At 37.3% G+C, this 21051-nt stretch overlaps 5 protein-coding genes across 7 annotated transcripts; 1 reads left to right on the top strand and 4 right to left on the bottom strand.

The window, feature by feature from the left end:
- LOC18784779 (uroporphyrinogen decarboxylase) lies at positions 1346-4783 on the bottom strand. Its single transcript, XM_007218015.2, has 6 exons — positions 4286-4783; positions 3943-4064; positions 3671-3781; positions 3371-3559; positions 2708-2833; positions 1346-2094 (listed from the first exon to the last, which is right to left on the bottom strand). Exons 1-6 carry the CDS (start codon positions 4398-4400, stop codon positions 1579-1581), a joined length of 1179 nt encoding a protein of 392 aa, XP_007218077.1. The 5' UTR covers positions 4401-4783; the 3' UTR covers positions 1346-1578.
- Positions 4889-8579, bottom strand: LOC18786323 (pseudouridine-5'-phosphatase). Of its 3 annotated transcripts, none has more exons than XM_020556943.1 (11): positions 8266-8575; positions 8078-8188; positions 7766-7834; positions 7525-7629; positions 7309-7363; positions 6989-7062; positions 6212-6295; positions 5988-6128; positions 5723-5788; positions 5426-5535; positions 4889-5256 (listed from the first exon to the last, which is right to left on the bottom strand). In XM_020556943.1, the coding sequence occupies exons 1-11, from the start codon at positions 8368-8370 to the stop codon at positions 5088-5090; spliced, it is 1089 nt and encodes a 362-aa protein (XP_020412532.1). In that variant the 5' UTR covers positions 8371-8575; the 3' UTR covers positions 4889-5087. The 3 variants fall into 3 exon arrangements, with proteins under 3 accessions (XP_020412532.1, XP_007218169.1, XP_020412533.1); XM_007218107.2 differs by having other exon boundaries at positions 8078-8197; positions 8266-8567; XM_020556944.1 differs by lacking the exon at positions 6212-6295 and having other exon boundaries at positions 8078-8197; positions 8266-8579.
- On the bottom strand, positions 9657-11792 carry LOC18785300 (high mobility group B protein 7). Its single transcript, XM_020557885.1, has 7 exons — positions 11601-11792; positions 11333-11488; positions 11157-11244; positions 10969-11055; positions 10399-10452; positions 10174-10259; positions 9657-10085 (listed from the first exon to the last, which is right to left on the bottom strand). Exons 1-7 carry the CDS (start codon positions 11675-11677, stop codon positions 10022-10024), a joined length of 612 nt encoding a protein of 203 aa, XP_020413474.1. The 5' UTR covers positions 11678-11792; the 3' UTR covers positions 9657-10021.
- LOC18787662 (WEB family protein At2g40480) lies at positions 12682-15352 on the bottom strand. The gene is made up of 2 exons (XM_007218677.2): positions 14910-15352; positions 12682-14521 (listed from the first exon to the last, which is right to left on the bottom strand). The coding sequence occupies exons 1-2, from the start codon at positions 15162-15164 to the stop codon at positions 13004-13006; spliced, it is 1773 nt and encodes a 590-aa protein (XP_007218739.2). The 5' UTR covers positions 15165-15352; the 3' UTR covers positions 12682-13003.
- LOC18785033 (putative protein TPRXL) lies at positions 18275-19446 on the top strand. The gene has a single exon (XM_020556111.1). The coding sequence runs from the start codon at positions 18566-18568 to the stop codon at positions 19208-19210; it is 645 nt and encodes a 214-aa protein (XP_020411700.1). The 5' UTR covers positions 18275-18565; the 3' UTR covers positions 19211-19446.

Raw genomic sequence — 21051 nt, 5'->3', positions numbered from 1 at the left:
GCTCAAGTCAAGAAATAAACCTCTTAATTAGCTTTTTTCAGAACGGAGAAGATGCTGATACAAAACTGAGGAAAGTTTCCAAGCCACAACCAAAGAAAGAGAGAAAGGAAGAAAACTAAGAAACGCAAATCTATACACAAGCCATCTCTATAATTCCAAGAACACGGGACAACGTTAATGTTTGCATATCGTGACACATATTTTTGATAAAGTTAAAGCAGTCAAATATACTGAAAGACAAAAGAACAAACAACAATGGCAAAAAATCAAAAGGAAGAAAAAGAAAGTGAAGAGGTTACCTTCGAGGAGAAGACACAAAGCCTCCACAGGATCTGAACGTTGGAAGGAAAGAGAAAGATAGAAATGAGAGGATACAAAAAGCAATGTGTTACAAACGTTATGGGCCGTTTGTATATTCCACTAAATTCGTATTGAAGTTGTTAAGGAAGGTCGGTCTATATACGTCTGTCACCATGCCTTCTTGTTTTACTACCTTAGTTAGAACTCGGAAACCAACCAAATTGTGACAGCTCGCTCGAGGCCCCCGCCGGTTGGTTTGCAGTTTGTCTACTCATTTTAATAAAATTTTATTTTATTTTACAAGGCTGATAATTAAACTAATTCACAATTAAATGGCCTTAATCATCATTCTAGAACGTATTTTACTCTTGTATGTTTGTTCCTTATAAAGAGTCATAGGCTTCATTGCTGGGATTCGGTGGGATTCGTGACGTTGCGTTGTCTTAATCTTGATGATTAGTGACGGTGGGATTCGGTGTTTGTAATGTTCATGCTTAATTAGGTTTAATGATTGATCATATTCTCGTGGACCAACCTAGCTAGCAAGAAAAAAATAAATAAATAAGAGGCATGCATGCTTCATGCTCTCCATGCCCCATGGTATAAAATCTTTGACAAATTTCAGATGTTGCACGTTTCAGTGGCTTTTTACTTCTTAGATGGCTTTGAAAATGACCAAACACCAACCTACCAAAAAGAAGAAAAGGAAGATTTGGACAAGGTTTTATTAAGCAAAAAAGAAAGCTGCTAAAAATGTACCTCAAAAAAAACAAAAAAAAAAAAAAAAAAAGGATTGCATTAACTTATTCACCAAGAAAAGAAAGCCCCAAAAAAAATTAGCCGGTGCTGATTACTGAAAACTTATTATATAATAGAGATGCACCAACAAGTTCATCATTAGCTGGGGCAAGCTTGGTAGGTGAACAACCAAGCTTATATATACGTGATCTTGAAGTACATGTCAGAGACTATATAATTAAATCTTCTTCACCCAGAATCCCGGAAATGAGTGCTTGCATATATTCGTTGAAAATGCAGTGTAAGATTTCATACACTAATTAGCTGTTAAATCCATAAACAAACGCCACTTGTGTCCCTGTTTAAGGAGTTGCACAGAAAGGCTTTGCATGTCTAAATAGCCTCAATAGAAAAGGAAGGCCTCAACAAATTACAAAGACCAGTATAATTAATTTAACAGGGGATAAAATTGGAACAAAAAGTTACAAAGAAAGGAGCTCAATGAACTAAGCAGAAATTCATTCGATCTAAATAAAATTTTTAGTATCTGATTCCTTTAGCAACCTCAAAGAAATGAGCAACATTCTCCTCAGGTGTACCTACTACAATGCCATGGCCAAGATTCAAAATATGTCTCCCTCTACCAGCTTTCGTCACCGTATCATTTATTCGGCTGGTGATGAACTCCTTTGAACCAAAAAGAACACCAGGATCCACATTACCTTGAACTGCTATATTTGGTCCCAGTCGTCGTCTACCTTCAGCCATATCAACAGTCCAGTCCAAGCTAACTACATCAACACCCGTCAAAGCCAGCCTCTCAAGCAGACCCCCAGATCCACTTGCATAAAGGATTAAAGGGAGATCTGGATGGGTCTCTTTCACACCATCCACAATTTGCTTCAAGTATGGGAGACTGAATTCCTCAAAATCAACAGGGCTGAGCTCTGTGGCCCATGAGTCAAATATCTGAACAGCTTGAGCTCCACTATCAGCTTGGTATCGAATATACTTTGTCATCGAAGTTGTAAATTTCTGAAGTAATGCATGGAGGACCTGAGGAAAGAACCATAGCTCAACAAAGTTTGTCAACAGGCAGAAAATTGGGGAGAAGACATTAAAAAAGAAAACAAAGGAGATTTTTTGTGGATTAGAAAATGGATATTCACTCCTTCATTAACAATGCAACACTCCCAAAAAACATCAAAAGTACTGGTGAATGTCGCAAGATGGGTTTGAAACCAAAAATTTTCTCACAAAGGGAGTACCCTAGGAGCTACTAACCAAGTTGAAGGTGAAATAATATAAAGGCGTTGGATGATGAGAGTCAATTATCATTAGTAGAACTATCGTGGAGCAAATTTGGGAAGATGGATGCTAAAGGACCTTACTTATTGGCTCTCTCACAATGCATGTAACCATGATGATAAAAAAAAAATGGAAGATAAAAGACCCAAAAAAAAGTAAAAAGGGGAACGACTTGCATCTAAGTTTCAGGCCTTCAGTCACACCAAAAAAGAACCCAAATAGGAAATGCTGTAACCGGGCTCAATATGCCCCAGTAGGTAGTCAACGGTGTATCACCAAGGAAGAGCACTAAAGCACATTTGTATCCAAGCTTACAGACCTCAAGTTACGTAAAACTAGATATGAGCAGCACTAGAATTACCTTCGGTTGAGAGAAGGCTAATCTCTTAATCTTTGTGAAGTGTTTTGATGAACCACCTTCCACCACATACGATGCAAGGGTAAAAGGAGCCCCAACAAAACCTAGCACTGCTGCCTGATTATCTACCTGGAAACGTAAAGATATGGGTGAGGATACCAAAGGTTATAATGCTGGCTGTAGCAGAGTACACCTTTTCAAATTTCATGAAATAAAATGAGTACCTTTATAAAGCTTCAAAATGTAAACTACATAATAAACTAATAATGAGATTTAAAACATCCAGTTAGACATGTGAAACAAGAGAAGGTTATTAGTAACTGTCTATGTAAAAAAAATTTCATGTTCTTTACTTCAAAGTCTCCAAGGTAGCATTTAGGACAGATTGCCATGGTTTGTAGCGTTAAATCTTCCAGGATCCTTTCTAACATAATATTGTAAAGCTCTAATGGATCTCTGCACAATTTTGGAAAAGACTCTGGTCTCTCTTCCAAATACCATGTGAGATTTTTTTTTTCCTTTGATCCTTCTCATCAGAAAAATTATTGACACCATATCAGCAAAGATGCTAAATTTAGTGATTTATACATATAATTGGCTCTAGTTCACAGTGAAATCATAAAGATATAAAAAGTTTGAAATCAATAAGGGGGCATAGAGTTAGACCTCTTTTCGCAAGATTGTCAATGCTTCCCCAACATATGGAACTGACTCTTGAGGAACAAATTCTCTTACTTGATCAACATCCTCAGCTGTATGTAGAGGATCAAATATTACAGGACCCCTGCCTTTTACAATGTCAAATGGTATATTCATCCCGGAGAGAGGAGTAAGAATGTCAGAGAATAAAATGACCTGTCACAAACATGAGAGACTTGTGAGAAAAAGAAACAAGTAACAAAACTACAAAATGTAAGTGGCTAAACTGGAAAACAACCAACGATGAATCCCAGAGTGGCATCTTACTCCGTCAGGCTTGAAAACCTTCCAGGGCTGTAGAGAAATTTCGACAATAAGGTCAACATTTTCAGACCTTTCCCGAAACGACGGATACCTCTCGCAGAGAGTTTGATAACTCTGTCATATCATATACAAATGCTGAAATAAGTTAGTGAACGTATCTAAGCAGAAGAGAAGTAGCCACTCCAGTCTTAGGCCTTACAAGAGCTAAGAAATAATTAACAGAGAATGAGATAGCAATATATATATATATATATATATATAAATAATGAACCTGCCTTCATGTACCTCCCTGCTTGCCTCATGAGCCAAACTGGGGGCCTTTCAACATCGTCCCCACGAACCGCATTGAGCAAAAGCGGCTCAGCAACAGAGGTAACTTTGGGTTCTGCCACACTCCCTGAATCAAATACACATGAATTACAATGTGAAAGACAAAATGAGTATCTGGGAGAGACATTGAGACAAGAGGGCAAAATTCAAACTTGGCAAGCATACGATTGTGTGCTAAATAAAAGAACCAAATTTGAACAGACCCAACATCAATTAGACCATTTCCTACAAAACCCAGGTCGTAGCTTTCAAATTAAGCATGGAAACGACGCCGTGTTATTGAATTACCTCCGAGTGCACAGAGGAGCTTAGGCTTGGAGGCGCATCTGGATCTTCGTGTAAAGGAAGGTGAGGAGGGAACAGAGAAGGAAGCTATGGAGCCGTAGCTGTGAATGCAGGACATGTTTGGATGCGAAGATAATTAATTGGTCTCTCTCTAACTCCAAGCTCTTCGCATATCTCTCTCTCTTCTCAGCGAAGATGGAAAAGGGAGAATAAGTCTGTCAGAGGAGGATGACAATAACGATAAGGGGATTTCCACACCGGTGCTGATTTTTGCCATGTCCCCACCACTCCAACAGTCAACGGTAACGACAATGAAGCGCTTCAACAACTGTCGTTTATTCATCCTATGACGACGTGTCGTTGCTTACAAATAATAATACAAACAAATTTAATCCATTGAAAATTGAGGTCCCCAGCCTTCTCCAACATCAAGGAACGAAATTTTGAGGCCAACCTTACCTCATAGAAACTTTGCTCTTGTATTTTGAAAGCGAAAGCAGATTGAAACATGTGTTTCCAATAATCAAATTCACTTCCCAATTATAAATTATAACAATTGGCCATTGATTATTTATTGGAGTTCTAAGATTTAAATACTGAGACGTCAATGGAAGCGTTTTTTTTATATTTAATTTTTGTGTATAACATCAGAAATGAGCTTTTCACTATAATAGCTGTATATCAAAGACGAAAAAAAATAAAATTACGAGATCAGGTACAAACCAAGAAAAAAGAAAGGAAAAAGCAGATGATCAGCTACTAGATTACAAGATGGGGAGAGAATTAGAAGAAGAGAAAAAAGAATTCAGAAAATAGTATCTATTGTAAGCTTCCTCTTTGGTGGAGATTTTTCTATAACCTGCTTTTGTAAGTCCATGAATGTAGAACCCTTGTTTGCAAATAGTCTTCGGAGATTGATCACTGAAAGTTCATTAAAACTAGCAACTGCAAGATCTGCCTGAACCAGGTCATACCTGCGTGTGCCACCATCAATCTCGATCAGGATATATAGTACAACGTGTTCGTACATAGTTAAGGAGTACTTCAATGTATGCGTATCTGAATGTGTATCCGTAGGTGTATTCTATATTCATGGGACATCTAAACAGTGCTATCAAGGGTGAAGAGGATGAGAATACATACGCAGGGTGGGCACCGATCAATGCCACCGCCATCATTGTACAGTTGTGGGCAGCAGCTATACCTCTAGGCTCATCCTCAAACACTACACACTTCGATGGTTTTCGGTCCAGCTGCAAGTGGAATAATAGATTGGGTTAGAGAATGATCCCAAGAAAATTAATTGTATTGTCGTATACAATAACATGTGAAGATACAGACTGATTCCAGACACAGTCTGACTTAAGTGGAGAGCTGACCTTTATGGTGACACTAGAAGTACATATTTATACACTAGTAATAGTAAGTTGCAGGAAATACCTTCATAGCTGCAGAAAGAAACCTATGAGCTATTGAATCCATTCCATCTTCCTCTGTCACAATTGCCTGTAACCCACAATGACAACAATCAGGTACGGTGTGTGATGTAAGTGGAATTAACAGAAATCCATCACCATGGGTTTATCATTCACATCTCTCAATGGGAAATTACAAATCACAAGTTCCGCTGGGGTTTGGTTATAAAGCACTCAACTTTGTTGTAATTTCCGTTGGAAAGTTTTGTGTAATTCAAAAGTACACCAACCTGGAAATACTTCTTGAGTTCCATTCGTTCTAGGGCTTCTGTCATGTTTATCCGATCAAGACTTGAAACTACAGCACAAGGGATACGAGCTGTGGATACAGCATCTAGCCATTCCTTGAGCCCCTCCACAGGTTTACTAAGCTGGAAAAGGAAAAAGTACATAACATCAGTAGTTGCATGTAAGAGACAAACCTTAAATAAATTATAAACAGCTTAACGCGCACCCTGAGAAGATTATCATAATATAGCTGTGAAAACCTTAACGCCAATCTATCTAGTTCTCCTTCTGCTTCATCCCAGAGTAAAAGCTGAAAGTTTTTGGAGACTTATGAGGTGCATCCGATATGAGTATCCAGTGTGATGGTTTATAGGAAATAAACCATAAATTTTACTAGACTATAAATAGAAAAATGCAAGCAACCACCACAAGTTATAGATAAAGAAAGTTGAATTGCAGGAACGGTATTTAATCCCAAAATGCATTAATTGGTCATGATTAAAAATAATTTTTTATTTTCTTCATGAGTTATGAAGAAAAATATCATAAAAGATGCAACAATGCATCAGAGAAAAAGAATTCAAAGAGATAAATTATTGACATAAAAGCTAGACTACTCAACAGAGATACCTCAGGAGCAAGACATTCACTTGGAATGTCTTAATCATATGGTTCCTGATCAATATTGCTTTTGCCAAGGATCATAACCTTCTCAAAGATGGAGCTACACTTCTTTAAATCTTGCCAAATTTAACATAATTTACTGGGAACCAAAACTTGCAGTCTAATGCTCCATTTTGTTTGTACAGAATTGCTTTATTAAAAGCAGCTCTAAAACCCCATTGTCTCTTAAATTCTCTATACTCAATAATTTTTTATCTAGACAATCAGAGTTTGTAGAAATATTACTGTCTAATAAGAGATGCATTTACTATTCAAAACACTGCATCTTATCTGACTATTTAGATAACCACAAATCCTTAAATGAACACTAATCCCAAACCTTATGCAACACATGATCAGCACCTGCATAAAGCATTCGTCCTTGCACATCCGCATCTTCAGGAATTTCCTTTCCTGACAAAGAATAAAAGATTTAGGAACAAAAGAAAGTATAAAATCAGAAACAACTGCTAATGAAACTAAAAACAGTCAGGAAAATCTCGAATATCTTAGCCTCCGGGCTTCCCAAAAAGAAGGAAAAAAAAAAGAGTTTTAGAAGCACACAAAACAGATGGAAAACCAGTTCAGCATTTTATCCAACATTGAGAATGCACTGAAAGGCCTGCCATGGGCTATAAAAGGGAAGAAATGGTTGCATACCCTCTTCTGAGGCAAGTTGCTTCCAAGAATTTAATTTCAATGTTCGAGTATCAGCCTGAAACACATAATATACACATTTAATAATTGCACATTTAAATCTTTTTCTTGATGATTTTGGCATATCATTTCTAACCACCAAAACTTCAAAACATATAGCTAATGAGTGTTTTTTTTTTTTCTTTCAAAGTATAGCTAATGAGTGTTACAAAAACTTACCACAACATTGTCAAAAGAGAAAATAAGACCATACGCTTCATCAGGTTTCATGGCATATCGTATACGTTGAAGAAAACCTTCTTGGAGTCTGTCGTTCAAAAAATCCTACTCAAAATAAGAATTAACACTAGTAAGTTCTTGCCTATGCTCTAAGAGAGCCAGAAAGTATAACGAGTAAAAAAATTTGACAGAACATCATAAAGAACAATTTGGCTGATATACATATACCCCATATCCTTACCACATCAACCTTGAGAGGCCCATCTGGTCTAAAAGTCTCAAAACCTTCTCCATATTCAGCTCCAATTGCCTGAAACGCCAAAAAAGAGAAGGAAAAACATTAAGCTCATCAAAATCACCTATCCTTTTCTTTTCTTTTTCTGAAGAACAAAAACAAAACCCAGAAACTCTGGTTCACCAATATTTTCCACACACACACAAACAAAAAGAAGCAAACTTAGAATTAAAAACCGAAACTTTTCAAGCTCACCTTTCACAACGTACACAAATACCCAATAAATAAAGAAAACATTAGAAGGGGAACAATCAGTACCTCTTGCATGAAAAGCTTGTTGGGTGTGACGGAAAACCCATTAACAGAGCCGTTTTCGTTGAACCCACAAGCACTCCTTACCACCCGGGCATGCTTAGCCAGGTTCAAACGCTTCAGTGTCTGTGAATTAGAAGCAATCAACAGCCAAATTAAAACACGAAAATTACAGAAGATAGGGAAAGGCATACCAAGAATCTGAGCTTGGAAGGGAACGAATAGTGTGGATGAAGAGATGGGGATCGCCCGAGAAGAAGCAAAGACGAGCTTCTGAAATTGCTGCAAGCACAGTCCATCAGAGATGAATACAGAGCCTCCAAGCCCTGCGAGAGAAGTTGCTTTACTTCGATTTTTTATTTATTTATTATAAATATATAATTATTTTCTCTTCTTTTTCTTTTTTGGAGTAAAATTTTGTAAAAATCTTTTGTTAATGGGGTGCTCGTTTGAGATTGCTATGAAGTCCACGTGACCGTACGTTTTACCTTTCTCAGTGCAAATCACGTGCTATCAGTATCTCAGAGAGAGATCAAATCTGTTTTTTCTTCCTAATGTTTTTTTTTTTTTTTTTTTTTTTCAGATAAGTGACCGCCCTCATCTTATTTTATAATAAATATTTCTTATTTATTTCGCACCAAAAGAGAATATCTCCTTCAATAACAATTAAAAAGAGAATATCTCCTTCAACATTTTTTTTTCCTTCTCTTTTATCCTTGATTTTTCAAAGTTTTTCTCTGGCATGAATTATTTAACTGTGCCTTTGTCTTTGCAAAATTGCTAAAATGTGACCAAACTATGCCTTTGTCTTGACTTTCAGATCAGTAGTCTTAAGTTTGAAATTTTGTGGCACCAATGTGTGTGAGAAAAACCTCCTCTCTCTTTCTAACTTTGACAACAACAAAAAAAAGAAAAAATAAAGAAAAAATAAAATGGAAGTACTTGGAATGAAATTGTAGTAACTTATTGAAAATATTAGGATGTTTATATTATTCCAACATTTTTCATGAGTTATATTATAAAAGTAAATTTAGGTTTTACCCATAAAAAAACTTTCACTTTTGGAAAAAGCCAAAGCTTTTTCAGGCTTTTTCAAAAAAGACAGAATAACCTCTCAACTTTCAAACYAAAGACATGCAAATGTAAAGGATTTCTTAGGAAATTAAAAAATAAATAAGGGTAATTTTGTCCATTTTTGCTTCTTTTAAAAATTTTCTCTCTCCTTTGGGTTTTTCCAAAGTCTCCCTTATATAAACCTCACAATACTACAGATGAAAGAGTTTTGGAAAAAATAAATGAATTTTAAAGCATTTTCTAAAGTATAAAAGAGAGTTGGATTTAATGCATGATGCCCTTTCGGGTGAGTGAGGTTAAACATTTACCATATTTCCAAGTAGGAGAAGAGTAGGAGGCCTATGATCAAGAAGGCTTGGGAATGGAGTTAGATGGATATTAGGTCAATCATACCTCTAATTTAACACCACCGCCCCGCAACCCGGCCCACCACCTCCCCCCCTCCTTTTCCCTTATATAATTATGTTACACATGATTTGTAATTAGCAAATAATGGTAATTAGCATACACATGAAACCAGTAGCAAATAATGGTAATTAGCAAATTAACATGTACTTAAAACAATCATAGCCGATGGGTTTGACAGAAAGACTTGAAGCTCTTTTTTCTGGAAGTGCTAGGTGAGACATTTTCCAAAGGATAATATAAACAAAATATCTACTTCTCAAGTATCTCAATCTCATATAAAAAAGTGGAACTTTTTCAATGTTAGAATCCACTCCTACTACTACTATACAATAGCCAAAATGACTTGCCTTTGAGAAAACAGGTAATGGGAAAATAATCTCAGGATGTAGATTTTCCACCATTGCCAATTGGATGCTGGCATCAGCCCAAAATGATCAGCAAAAGAAAAAGAAACCTTAAGGCGATTTCTCAAACTTGAGAGTCTTCAAAAATCATACTCCATTTGCCTGAGGGAAACTCATACCCTATTGGCCTGTATCATGAGGGGATGAAGTTTAGGGAATTAGCAGGACAATGCAGGCCAAGGAAAGAGAGGAATGCAATTTTAGACACAAGCGTACCGAGCGTAGGTCTGCCAGGATCCAGCTCTACCATAGTTGTCCCAAAGCTCATCAGTGCCATCAGAATTCTCATAGTCTCCATAAAACTGTGATTGAACCACATTATATAAACAAACACAAGTTCATAAGCAGACAGGTAGGAAACAATCGGATCCAGAACCAGATAGATAGTTACAAAACCAACCATTAAACCGCAACGTATTCTAAGCCTTAAAGCAAACATACCTCACCAGCCTTCTCATTGTTCCCGGCCATCGCTGAATCTGCCTCATCATCTACCTGCAACCAATGACCTTCTCATTAATTGAATTACTGGAGGAGACTAGGATTAGTTATAAGGTCATTAATCATTCTGGAGTATATGGGAAAAAGCAGACTAGGATTTATACACTATAGAGAGCAGAGGATCTAGATGGATTAATATCAAATTGACTACATGGATATGCAAATATAAGAGGAGGAAAGTCACATTCACATAATACACAACTAGAAAAGAGAAGAAAGCTTTTCTTTCTTTCTTATTGTTACCCTGATATCATTAGTTCAGAACAAAAGCTTAAGCATATGCATTTATGCATGCTATCAACAAAATACATAACAGTAGATTAACAGGTATAAAACATAATGGTCATCATGACCTACAATTGAAATTGGAAACGTTATGAGCACCAAAGGGCATCACAAATGAGCAATTACAGATCATAAAAACAATGGAATTGAAAGAAGAAGGAAATTTTATCGCCTTGGGATTGATGGCGAAACAGTTGGAATTTTTTTTTCCAACTTTAGCTTTACCTTTAGCTTATCATCTACTTCTTCAAGCAAAGCTTTCTCATAAGCCTTGTCAACCTTATCAGCTTCAGCAACATATGGTTGCCTCTCCTACCAAAGCAAAAAGTCCAAAAGAAATGTGATAAAAACTCATGGATTCAAAAATTTAACAACTGGGTAGGGTTTATAAAGATAAAAGATTCACTCTTTACCTTCTCGGACATGTTCTTCCATGCCTCAAACCCTTCTCGGTTAATGGCAACCCAATTTCCAGCTTTGCTAGTCTTGGTAAACTCTTTCCTGATAAACCCACAAAATTAAATTCAACTGAGACTAAGAACAAGTAATAGACGCAGTAAAGTAAGTAACTTTATATCTAAAAACTTACATGAAGAAATGAAAAGGTGACATGACTATGAGTTGGTCATAAAAGCTCTGTTGCTGAACATCTAGGCATACGCCCTTGAACCTCTTCACCTTCGGATTGAGATCACACTCGTGCATGCCAGCCAAAGCAATGGGCACCGAAGCCCCACAGGTGTTGCTACAAACATATCAGAAGAAGCCCAAAATGTCATCCAAATTTAGAAGAGAATTAAATTAAACCCAAAAAAGAAAGAGAAAAAAAAAAGAACATAATGGATTATATGCCATACCACTTTTGAAAAGCACTTCCATCTGCAGCACGAGGGATTCCATGAACCCTCTTCCTGGTCTTTCTCAGATTCGCCATTGAAGCACCACTATGCTCTGCAACACTGCAACTTCTTTTTTTTCAACTATTTTTTTCAGGGAAGATTAAATTTGCATTTATTTGATAGGACTTCCGTAAATTAGTGGAAGACGAGCGGACTGGCGCACTTCCAGTTTTCGATTTACAGCTTATCTAAGATACGCTGCTGGTTAAGTGCGCATACACAATGTATTTTGTGGGCCAACCCACTTGTAATTTTTCGCCACTATGCCGACGTGGTCTGGTCCGTACGGCACAAGCCGTGCACGGTAGCTTAGTACATTTTGGGTTGCTAACTTGCACGCACACATTTTGGGCGGGACGGGACGTTGCTGTAAAACTGAGAAGGGTACGCGAAAAGACGAGTAAAAAGTGAAAAACCAAAAACCGGAATTTCCCGCGGTAACCCAGAATTCGCGCAAAAGTGGAATTGGCGGCATGGCGCACAACGATTTTTAATAAGAATAGTTAGTGACTAGTGAAAGCACAAAGCTTTTAAATTTAAGACGAACACTATTTGGCTACATATATACTAGAGTGATTCATTAAAATATAACAAAATTCCGCGTACGTGACAAATATGTTTTAAGAGACATGTTATGAATGTGTTGTTTACTTTATTTTTATGGGTGATGCTAGGGAGACCAACTTTAGATACCAACTTGTGTACCAACTCTCTAATAGAGTATGGGACCCATTGTATTGGTGGGCTCCACCTCTATTAGAGAGTTGGTACACAAGTTGGTATCTAAAGTTGGTCTCCCTAGCATTTTCCTATTTTTATACTCTAAAATAAGTATATGCGTCGTACGATACTAAGTAATCATATAAGTCAAATAGACGAAATAAACATTCTATATTAATTTAGCATGGTAACATGGGTTTGAGCCAAGGAAACTATTTAACAATGTCACAATGCTTGGTCATTTGTGAATGATAGAGAGCACACCTCCAATACAATCTGATTAACTACAAGCCTACTACACATAAGTGAATGATTAAGTAGAAGCTAAAGATTGAAGAGATAATAGCAATTCTCCATGTGAGCCTTGAGTACAAGATAAGAAATATAATTGCAGCTGCTCAAACCACAAACAGCACTCTGATCTTAGTAAGAATTTCATTCCAAATCCATCTCATAATTAAAGTAACAAATCCCAACCCTCACTGCATAGTGCAGATTAATAAATCACCTATACAGACAGACAGACATTAAAACCACACCTTCAATACGCTAACATAAGCAGAAGCACAACTAAATAACACAAGGAAACTGAATTTGAAACTGTTGGTGCTCAAGGAGTTGCTGTTATTCAATCTAATGAGTCACATTGCGTTCAAAGTTTGTGTCTTTTTCTTACTTGGCTTGGACAGGGGAAGTGATATGTGGATGAACCCGAACTTCTTCCTCTGTGTCAAAAATGGCTTTTGATCATTTCCATCTTTCTCAACTTTTGCAGGAAATGTTAAATCCTCCCTCAGAGCATGAAGCATTTCGCTCAAAGCCACTCGGTGCATTTCGGGGTGGCCACGTTCCATTTCCTTTTTCTCCACAAAATCTTCAGGCAGAACTTGCTTCCTGCTAAGAACATCTCGCATTGAAACTGTTGACCTTAGATGAGGCTTTGGACCCTCATTTACTATGACTGACTTGTTCATCTCATTCATCGGAGAGTTCTGATTATAATCTGGTGATTGAAAATTGTTTAGGTTGGTGGTGTTATAAGCAGCAGCCTGTTCCTTTTGGTCACGCTCAGGTCCCCAGCTCTGGAGAGCCTCTTGAGCAGCTAGTTGCTTTCTATTCGCAATTTCCACTTTGTTTAGAGCCTCCTCCAAGAATTGTTTACTGTGTTTAACTTCTTCTGTTGCTTCTTTCAGCTTCCTTAGTATGGCCAGTTTAGAAGTATGAGCTTCATCAATTTGGCGCATGGCATCTACTAGCTTCTTCTTGAACCAGCCCTCAGCTTCTTGAGCTTTCAAGTTTAGAGGAGATTTCATTTGAGAACTAATACTCATTTTCTCAGGCTCTGGAAGGACATACCCTGATGAGCCCCCAGAGCTTGTTAGAGACTTGATTTCAGCAAGAGCAACAGCTTCTGCTGCCCTTGCTGCTTCTTCCATCTTTTTAGCTGCAACCCACCTCATTTCAGCAGTCTTCATAATGCTCTTGGTTTGTTCATTCCTTGACATTGCCCCTGATGCTTCGAAGTTCGCAGCTTCTACCATTCTCTTAAATTGCATATGCTCCCTTGAAACACATGCTGAATTCTCAAAGCAAATTTTAGCATTGGTTTCTGCATCATCAGCCATTTGTGTCTTCACTTTTATGTTCTTCATCTCCTCCTCCAGCGACGACACCCCTGCAAACTGCGAAGTCAGCTTCTCACGGGTCTTTTCAAGCAAGTTCTTCTCGTTCTGCATTTTCTTATTCAAAGTTTCAACAGAAGATTGAATCACCCCAAGATCATTGATGGTTTTACCAAGGTTCAGTTTTGCTTGTTTCAACTCCGTCAAGATCAGATCAGGAGAATTGTGGTAGGGACTTGAATTCCCCATCACGTGCTCATGGTTGCTGGCAACATTTCTATGATTCTCCTTGTTCATTTCCTTGACAGCAGGGGATGATGAAAAGTGTTCTTCTGAATGAAAATCTGGTGGCGAGACTACCGTCAAGCATTTCAAGGCTTCTTTCTGCAGCTGCCGCTTTAGCTCTTCGACAATCCTTTTAGTTGTTGCCAGTTCTTCTAGCACATCAAGTGTCTCTAGCTCCTTCACAATCAGATCCTTCTCCAACTCTGCTGCCTGCTCCTCCACCTTCTTCAAGTCAAACTCTTCAATCCCATTCTGCTTAATAATTCAAGAACTAAACATAAACTATCTAGTAGCAGAAATATCATAATTAAATTCGACAGGAAGAAATGTTTTCACAATATAAACATCTCATGGTCTATTTACAAACCTGTTCCACAAGTTGCAAAAATGCATATATATCGAGTTTGAAGCCCCTCTCCCCGTACATTTACGTGACATTACAATAGCTTAGAATATCAAATTTGTTGCATAAAATTTACTGGTAACTTCTATGCATAATTCCCAAGCCAAATTCCTATGTGGCCAAATATTAAACTAGCTTTTGAATTTTTACTCACAACGAAACAAAATTGGTCAAAGAGTCAGATTTTGAACCCCACATAACAAGATAGTACTAGTATTTGAATTTCACTATACTTACGTAGTTTTCTCCGAGTTTGTAGAATGGTATCCAAGACCCGCGGCCACCAAAACGGGTCACAGCCTCTTCGACCGACCCGAAAGGCGGGGAAGTATCAATCTCCGCCCTCAAGCCCACCCTCCTTATCCCCGGCGGACTCGGGGACATAGAAGCTCCGTGCCCATGACCTGAACCCGTGCTAAAACGGAAGTCCGACCCGGTCTCGGACCTCATTTCCTTGATGCCAGGTGTCCCCGGAAACGGTTCGGCGGCCATTAAGCAAAAATCCTTCACCACCAGAAGAAGAAGAAGAAGCCTCTGAAATGGAGGATTGGGACAAACCCATCATGGAAAAACCAAACATCCTTCGTCAGGTTTTATGTGGTACCGAGGATGATGGGAGTGTGATGATGATGCTGCTGGTGGGGGACCGAGTCGTGACTCGGTCGGTACAGCCGGGTCCACTCGTCGAGCAAAGGGTGCAGTGGAAAGAAAAGCGCTTTTTGGTTTTGGTTTTCAGTGCGGGTGGAGGAACTGAAGAGATGGGGGTTCTCGTACATGACGTGGCGGAGCGGGAATGGCGGGAGGGAAAGTCAGATGATTGTCTTTTGACTTTTTATGTGTTTCAGCCAATGAGGGCTCGGTACTACAGTTGATCTGTGGGTGCGAGGTAGGGGATTGGTTGACTAGTCTCTTCTGTGCTTTGATTCTGAGCGTGAATTGCGGTCTTTGGGAAAGTCATTGAGTCCCAGTTGCGGTTATGATTGACTTTTTAAAGGCCATGTTTGGTTGGTAAACTTTATGCGATTTTGTTTCACTTTTTTTTATTATGATTTCTGTAAATTAGATCAAAGTGATTTTATTTTTTTTGCTTTTTGTTGTAAAGTAAAAGTGATTAAAGTGAACAAAAATCACTTATCCACGCCTTCACTTTTTTTTTTTCTTCCAAATTTAAAGAAGGATACAGCACATGGCACATTATCATAACAATCATATAAAGTAAATTATTTTATGCACGGTAAACCCTCAAAACAAGTTGTTTGGACTAAAAGCCCACATTAGATTGGTTTGCGACATTAAAAGCCCATAGAAATAAGGGCCTATTCAAATCATGAGCCCATATTATTAGGTTGGATAGCTGCAAATTAAATCAATAGAGCATCTCCAAAGCTCTCTCAACAAAGAGGAGTTTCTTAACTGAAATTGTAAAGAAGTGTGTTGAAAAAAAGATCCAACTTCCAAGGGGCTAAGCAAGATTTGGTAGCAAAAATAACCAAGATGCTTGATGTTGGAGATTCTAAGTAAGAATAGAGAAAATGACTCGTAATGACTAGCTGTATCAAATATTGTAACATTATAGTTGCACGCTTCGAACATTAGATTATGAGTGAATTAAAAAGTTAAAGTAAAAAAACCCACAGCTCAAAAGTAAGTAGCTTTGTAATAAATTTAGTGAGCATTTAGCTGAAAAAATGAGGAATTCCCTTAGAAGACCAAAAGAAGTGATAAACATTTACGTACGTCAACAACGACACAATATCATCAAACACATGCACTCTAGATGGCACATCAACAAATATCTTTTTCTTTCTTTCTTTTTTTTAAATGCGGTTGGTCTAATATCACTCTAGTAATTATGATTCTATCTCTTGGCCACCTATTTTGCGTCCTGCCTGTCTACGCCTCCTTTTCTATTTATTTGCACTACTAAAAAAAGGCGAATAGGGGTTGGGTATTGGTGTCCATAAAAGGGCGTCAATAGTGTCAACAGAAATCCTTGACAAGACGGCATATACATATATATATATATATATATATATTTTCTCTAAGTCACATTTCTATTACATATATATTTTCTTTTCACATGCATGGCTTGTTTTGGACTATTTATGAACTAGCGTTTATTTGAGAGTGTGTTTGGAAGGAGTAGAAGCATTTTTTAGCAACCAAAAGTAGTTCGGATTGTATTTAGCGTAACAATTTAAAAGTGCTTATGGGTGAAAAACAAAAATGCTTTCTAAAAAAGTGTATATTAGGTGCTTCTTTCTAAGTGCTTTTCTAAGAAGCATTTGGAATTTAAACAAAAATTTTGACGTTCTACTGATAAAAGAGCATATGAGCATAAGCACTTTTTAGAAAAGCAATCTCAAACGAACAAACGTTTTCTAATAAGTGGTGGTTGATCGTATATTAATACAAAATGGTGAATAACTGTAACACCTCTCGAAAACATGGGTTGCTTGCCTTGAGTTGAATATATATTGCTTGGTCTGAGTTGAGTTCACAACTGATCACAAACAAAACGTTAAATCCTATTACGTACACATAATAAACCTATTAATGACTATTGTTTAACTGCCCAAGAACAAACTGCCGATGATTTCATGCATGCGACCAGACCAGGTCTCCCAACCCCTCCACTAGGGAAAGAGAGAGAGCGCAAAGCACATCTTCATTTATTGTTTTTTAGTGGCAAAGGATTGAGACTGGGTTTAAAGCCGTGGGTCATAACCTCTTAAATTAGGGCACACAAACTGGTGGTGGTTGTTGAACATTTTAAATTTCAATTTCAATTAGTGCAGCATTATAATTACTGATTATATACTCATTACAAAGGTGAGCTAGCTAAATTTTGTACCAATTGTTCGTACAAATTTTGATTAATGTTGGGGGACCATGTTCACATGCAGAAAGAAAACATCAATTTAATCCACCAAATTACATTTTCTACCACATTTGTCAAAAGCAGTAGTCATATTTTACTAAAGGTTAATTTCTCACATTTATGAGTTAGAGTTGCAAATACATGATTATATACAATCGATGTGGGCTTAAATATTTATTCTAATCGTATTGAAATAGACACATTATTGTATATAACTGCAACACCTCTCAAAATCCCTACACTCCATAATTAAATAAGAAAAAAAATGCAAATGAGCATGTTTTTTGAGCCAGCAGCACCATCTGGCTTCCTCAGCCACTAGAATAACTAATCAAGGACATATGGATCCCGACCAGAACTCATTTATGACACAGCGATCATCTCTAACCAAATCCCACACTTTCTCAACTGTTTTTGTTATGGTGATTTATTCATGGTCCTGCTCAATCCATGTCACGTCTATCAAACAGCCTCATATATATTATATATTCTTCCAAATTTTATTTATTACCAAAGGTACGAATCACCTAAATAATTTATTTCCTTAAAAAAATAATAATAATAATAATTTAAACCCAACTCCCTTTCCAAACCTAGCAGCTAAATAATAATATATTTATGACTGAGGAAACCCTATCTCACAAACTTTTAAACTCCAATAAGTTGATGTCGTATTGAGACAAAATTCCGGAAACCAGCATTTATTGTTTCTGAACAATTTGTATATATATTTTATGAGCCTACAAATGTGTGGAGCCTTAAAACCCACATTCAACTGCTAACCAGTCTAGCAGATATTCTATTTAATTCAAGTAAGCAAATTTCAGCTACCTAGCCTAGCTACCCTGCTTCATCTTCGGATCTTGAATTTTCATCAGATCTGCTTTCTGCTAGCCCCGTGTGTGTGAGAGAGAGAGAGAGAGAGAGAGAGAGAGCTCAGATAACCAAGGGCAGATTCTGGCAGAGACCCAAAAGGCAGAAGCGGAAGCAGTTGATCATATATTAATCCAAAATGGTGGTTGACAACAAGTACTTGTCCTCGAAGCTTGTCTCCAAGGAAGAAGCCTCCATGGCCAACGCTTCTTGCAGAGTCTACTACGGAGAAGCAGCAGGTGCAATTCCATTCATGTGGGAGTCTCAGCCAGGTACACCCAAGCACCCTTCTTCACAGTCTTCTCTTCCTCCTCTCACACCCCCACCTTCCTATTCCACCACCCAACCAAACTCTAAACGCACCCACAAAATCACCTCAAAATCAAAGTTTCTGGACACCATTTTTCCCAGGCTGAGGTCTTCGAGGAAAATGCTCAAGCCACCCAATTCCATGTCACCACCATCACTGTCCTCCGCATCCTCATCATCCTCATCATGGTCGTCATCATCATCATCATCATCAAACTACTCATCTTCCTCAGCATCAAGTTTGAGAAACAAAGGGGCCCGCAAATTTTATCACAAATATGAGGAAGATTATGATGAGCATGATCATCATGAATCAAAATCTGGATCACCTACTTCAACTTTATGTTTTGGTGGGAAATGCAGAGGTGCAAATATGAATGGGATCCGAGGCTGCTATTCAATGAAGAACATAAGATTTGGGTTCTTGTCCATTGTTAACCATGAATCTGGCCGAGTTACTAATAATAATGCTTAGAATTAATTTTCTGTGTGTGGTCGTGCTAATTAAATCTTTATTTTTCTTTTTTCTTTTGGGTTTTAGAATTAATCTTAATTCTAGTAGTGTAAGTGGGCGTGTCGAGTGATGTTTATCCATTGATGTCGTCATATCTTATGATGAAGTGTATAATGCATGGAATTTAATTTTTTATATTTTTGTACATTATTTTACTTTTTACCGTCATATTAATCTCAATTTGTTGGAGTTATAAATCTCAGTTGTCTATGAAGAGCTGTAGACGACGGTAGCTTTGCAGTCAATGTCATCTTGATTTGGTGCGGCACTTAAATTATTGCGTGTAATTAATATATAAACTAAAACTGGTAACATAAAGAAAAGTAAAGAGAGTATCTTTTGTTAGTTTGATATGAAGATGAGATATCACATTTATTTCCACTTTTAGCAGCGCCTGTTTAAGTAGATAGAAGATACATGCAGGTGCTGTCGTTGGTGCCTTCAATGCAACAGGAATCGGATGCATACACGTGAGAATAAAGGAGAGCTACAACAACTCAATTACCCTAACAACTCAATTAATGTTCAAAAAAGGAGCTATACCTAACAATGGCATCTTGTCAAAATAAACAAACTTTGGCATCTTGTCGGAAGAGGTTTTAAGTTTGAATCCCTTATCTTGTTTAATAAAAAATATTTTAATGTTGGAAGAGATTTTAAGTTTGAATCTTCTGTCCCGATTGATTATCCACAACTGTGTATGTATTCCGTTTTATAGTTTTCACCCCCATCCTCTTTTGGTAATACCTAAATTTAACTTTCTATATAATTAAAGAAAGGGAGCTAAGGTTAAGGTTTATGTGTATTTTTCGATCCTTGAGAGTGTTATGAGTAATATGTTTTTTTATATTTTTTATTTGGAAAGAAAACATCTCTACACGTTACACACACATTTGGTTTCGGCCCTAGTTCAATACGGAAATTACAGTACAGCCCAACTCCCGCGGGCCATTATTCTATTTGAGGGAGAGGTTTACCAGTTTTGGGCTTTGTATACTGGGCTTAAATTGAAAGCTTTGACCACTGTCCTTTTTGGTCAATTTTTTTGGGTAAGGATATATAATTAAGAATGCACGATGTATAATGTTTTTCTTTTGATAATGTGTGACTATAATTTAGAGGGAAGGGTATTCGAATATCTTAATCAACTGGTATGTACATATTATTCTAATTTTAGCGGTTGTTTAAACTACAAAGGGTAGGGGAATTTCTCACACACATACACTATCAAGGTGTCATGGAGATTCAAACCTGAAACCATTGACCTGCAAGTCAAGGTCATACTCTTCTACTTTTTGTACTACTTAAACCGTTATAATCATAATATGGTACGTGCAAGAGTTTTTCATTACAAATATCATATTCTTCTATCTAATGTTCATAAGAAAAGGGGATCAATGTTGGTTCAAAAAATAAAGTCCAGCATTGACGAGAGAAGTTTAGATATAACAAAAGAATTTACCAAGTAAAAGAAAAACAAGTAGATTAGATATAAGTAGGGAATAAGGATTCGAAGGAGCTGGAGGTGTACAAGTCACAGGTTTTTTTTTTCTTTTTGGCTAGTGGGAGAAGTCTCAGGTTGTCATAAACTTGATAGCTACATTTTACAACCAAAACCAAAGTTCATGCACACAACTTATAATAGGTTGACATTATATATATAATTTAGAGATTTGAAACGAATGTTTGTTCGGTATAAAGAGTTGAAAATGAAAATGCAAATGTGTGGTAGCCATAGGTTTTCAGATCAAAGACACCATGGCATATATAAATCTATGGTAACTTGGTAAGCTATTGGGTGT

This window comes from Prunus persica, chromosome G2 (genome assembly GCF_000346465.2).
Source record: "Prunus persica cultivar Lovell chromosome G2, Prunus_persica_NCBIv2, whole genome shotgun sequence".
NCBI lineage: Eukaryota > Viridiplantae > Streptophyta > Magnoliopsida > Rosales > Rosaceae > Prunus > Prunus persica.
This window is presented reverse-complemented; position numbering and strand designations above follow the sequence as displayed.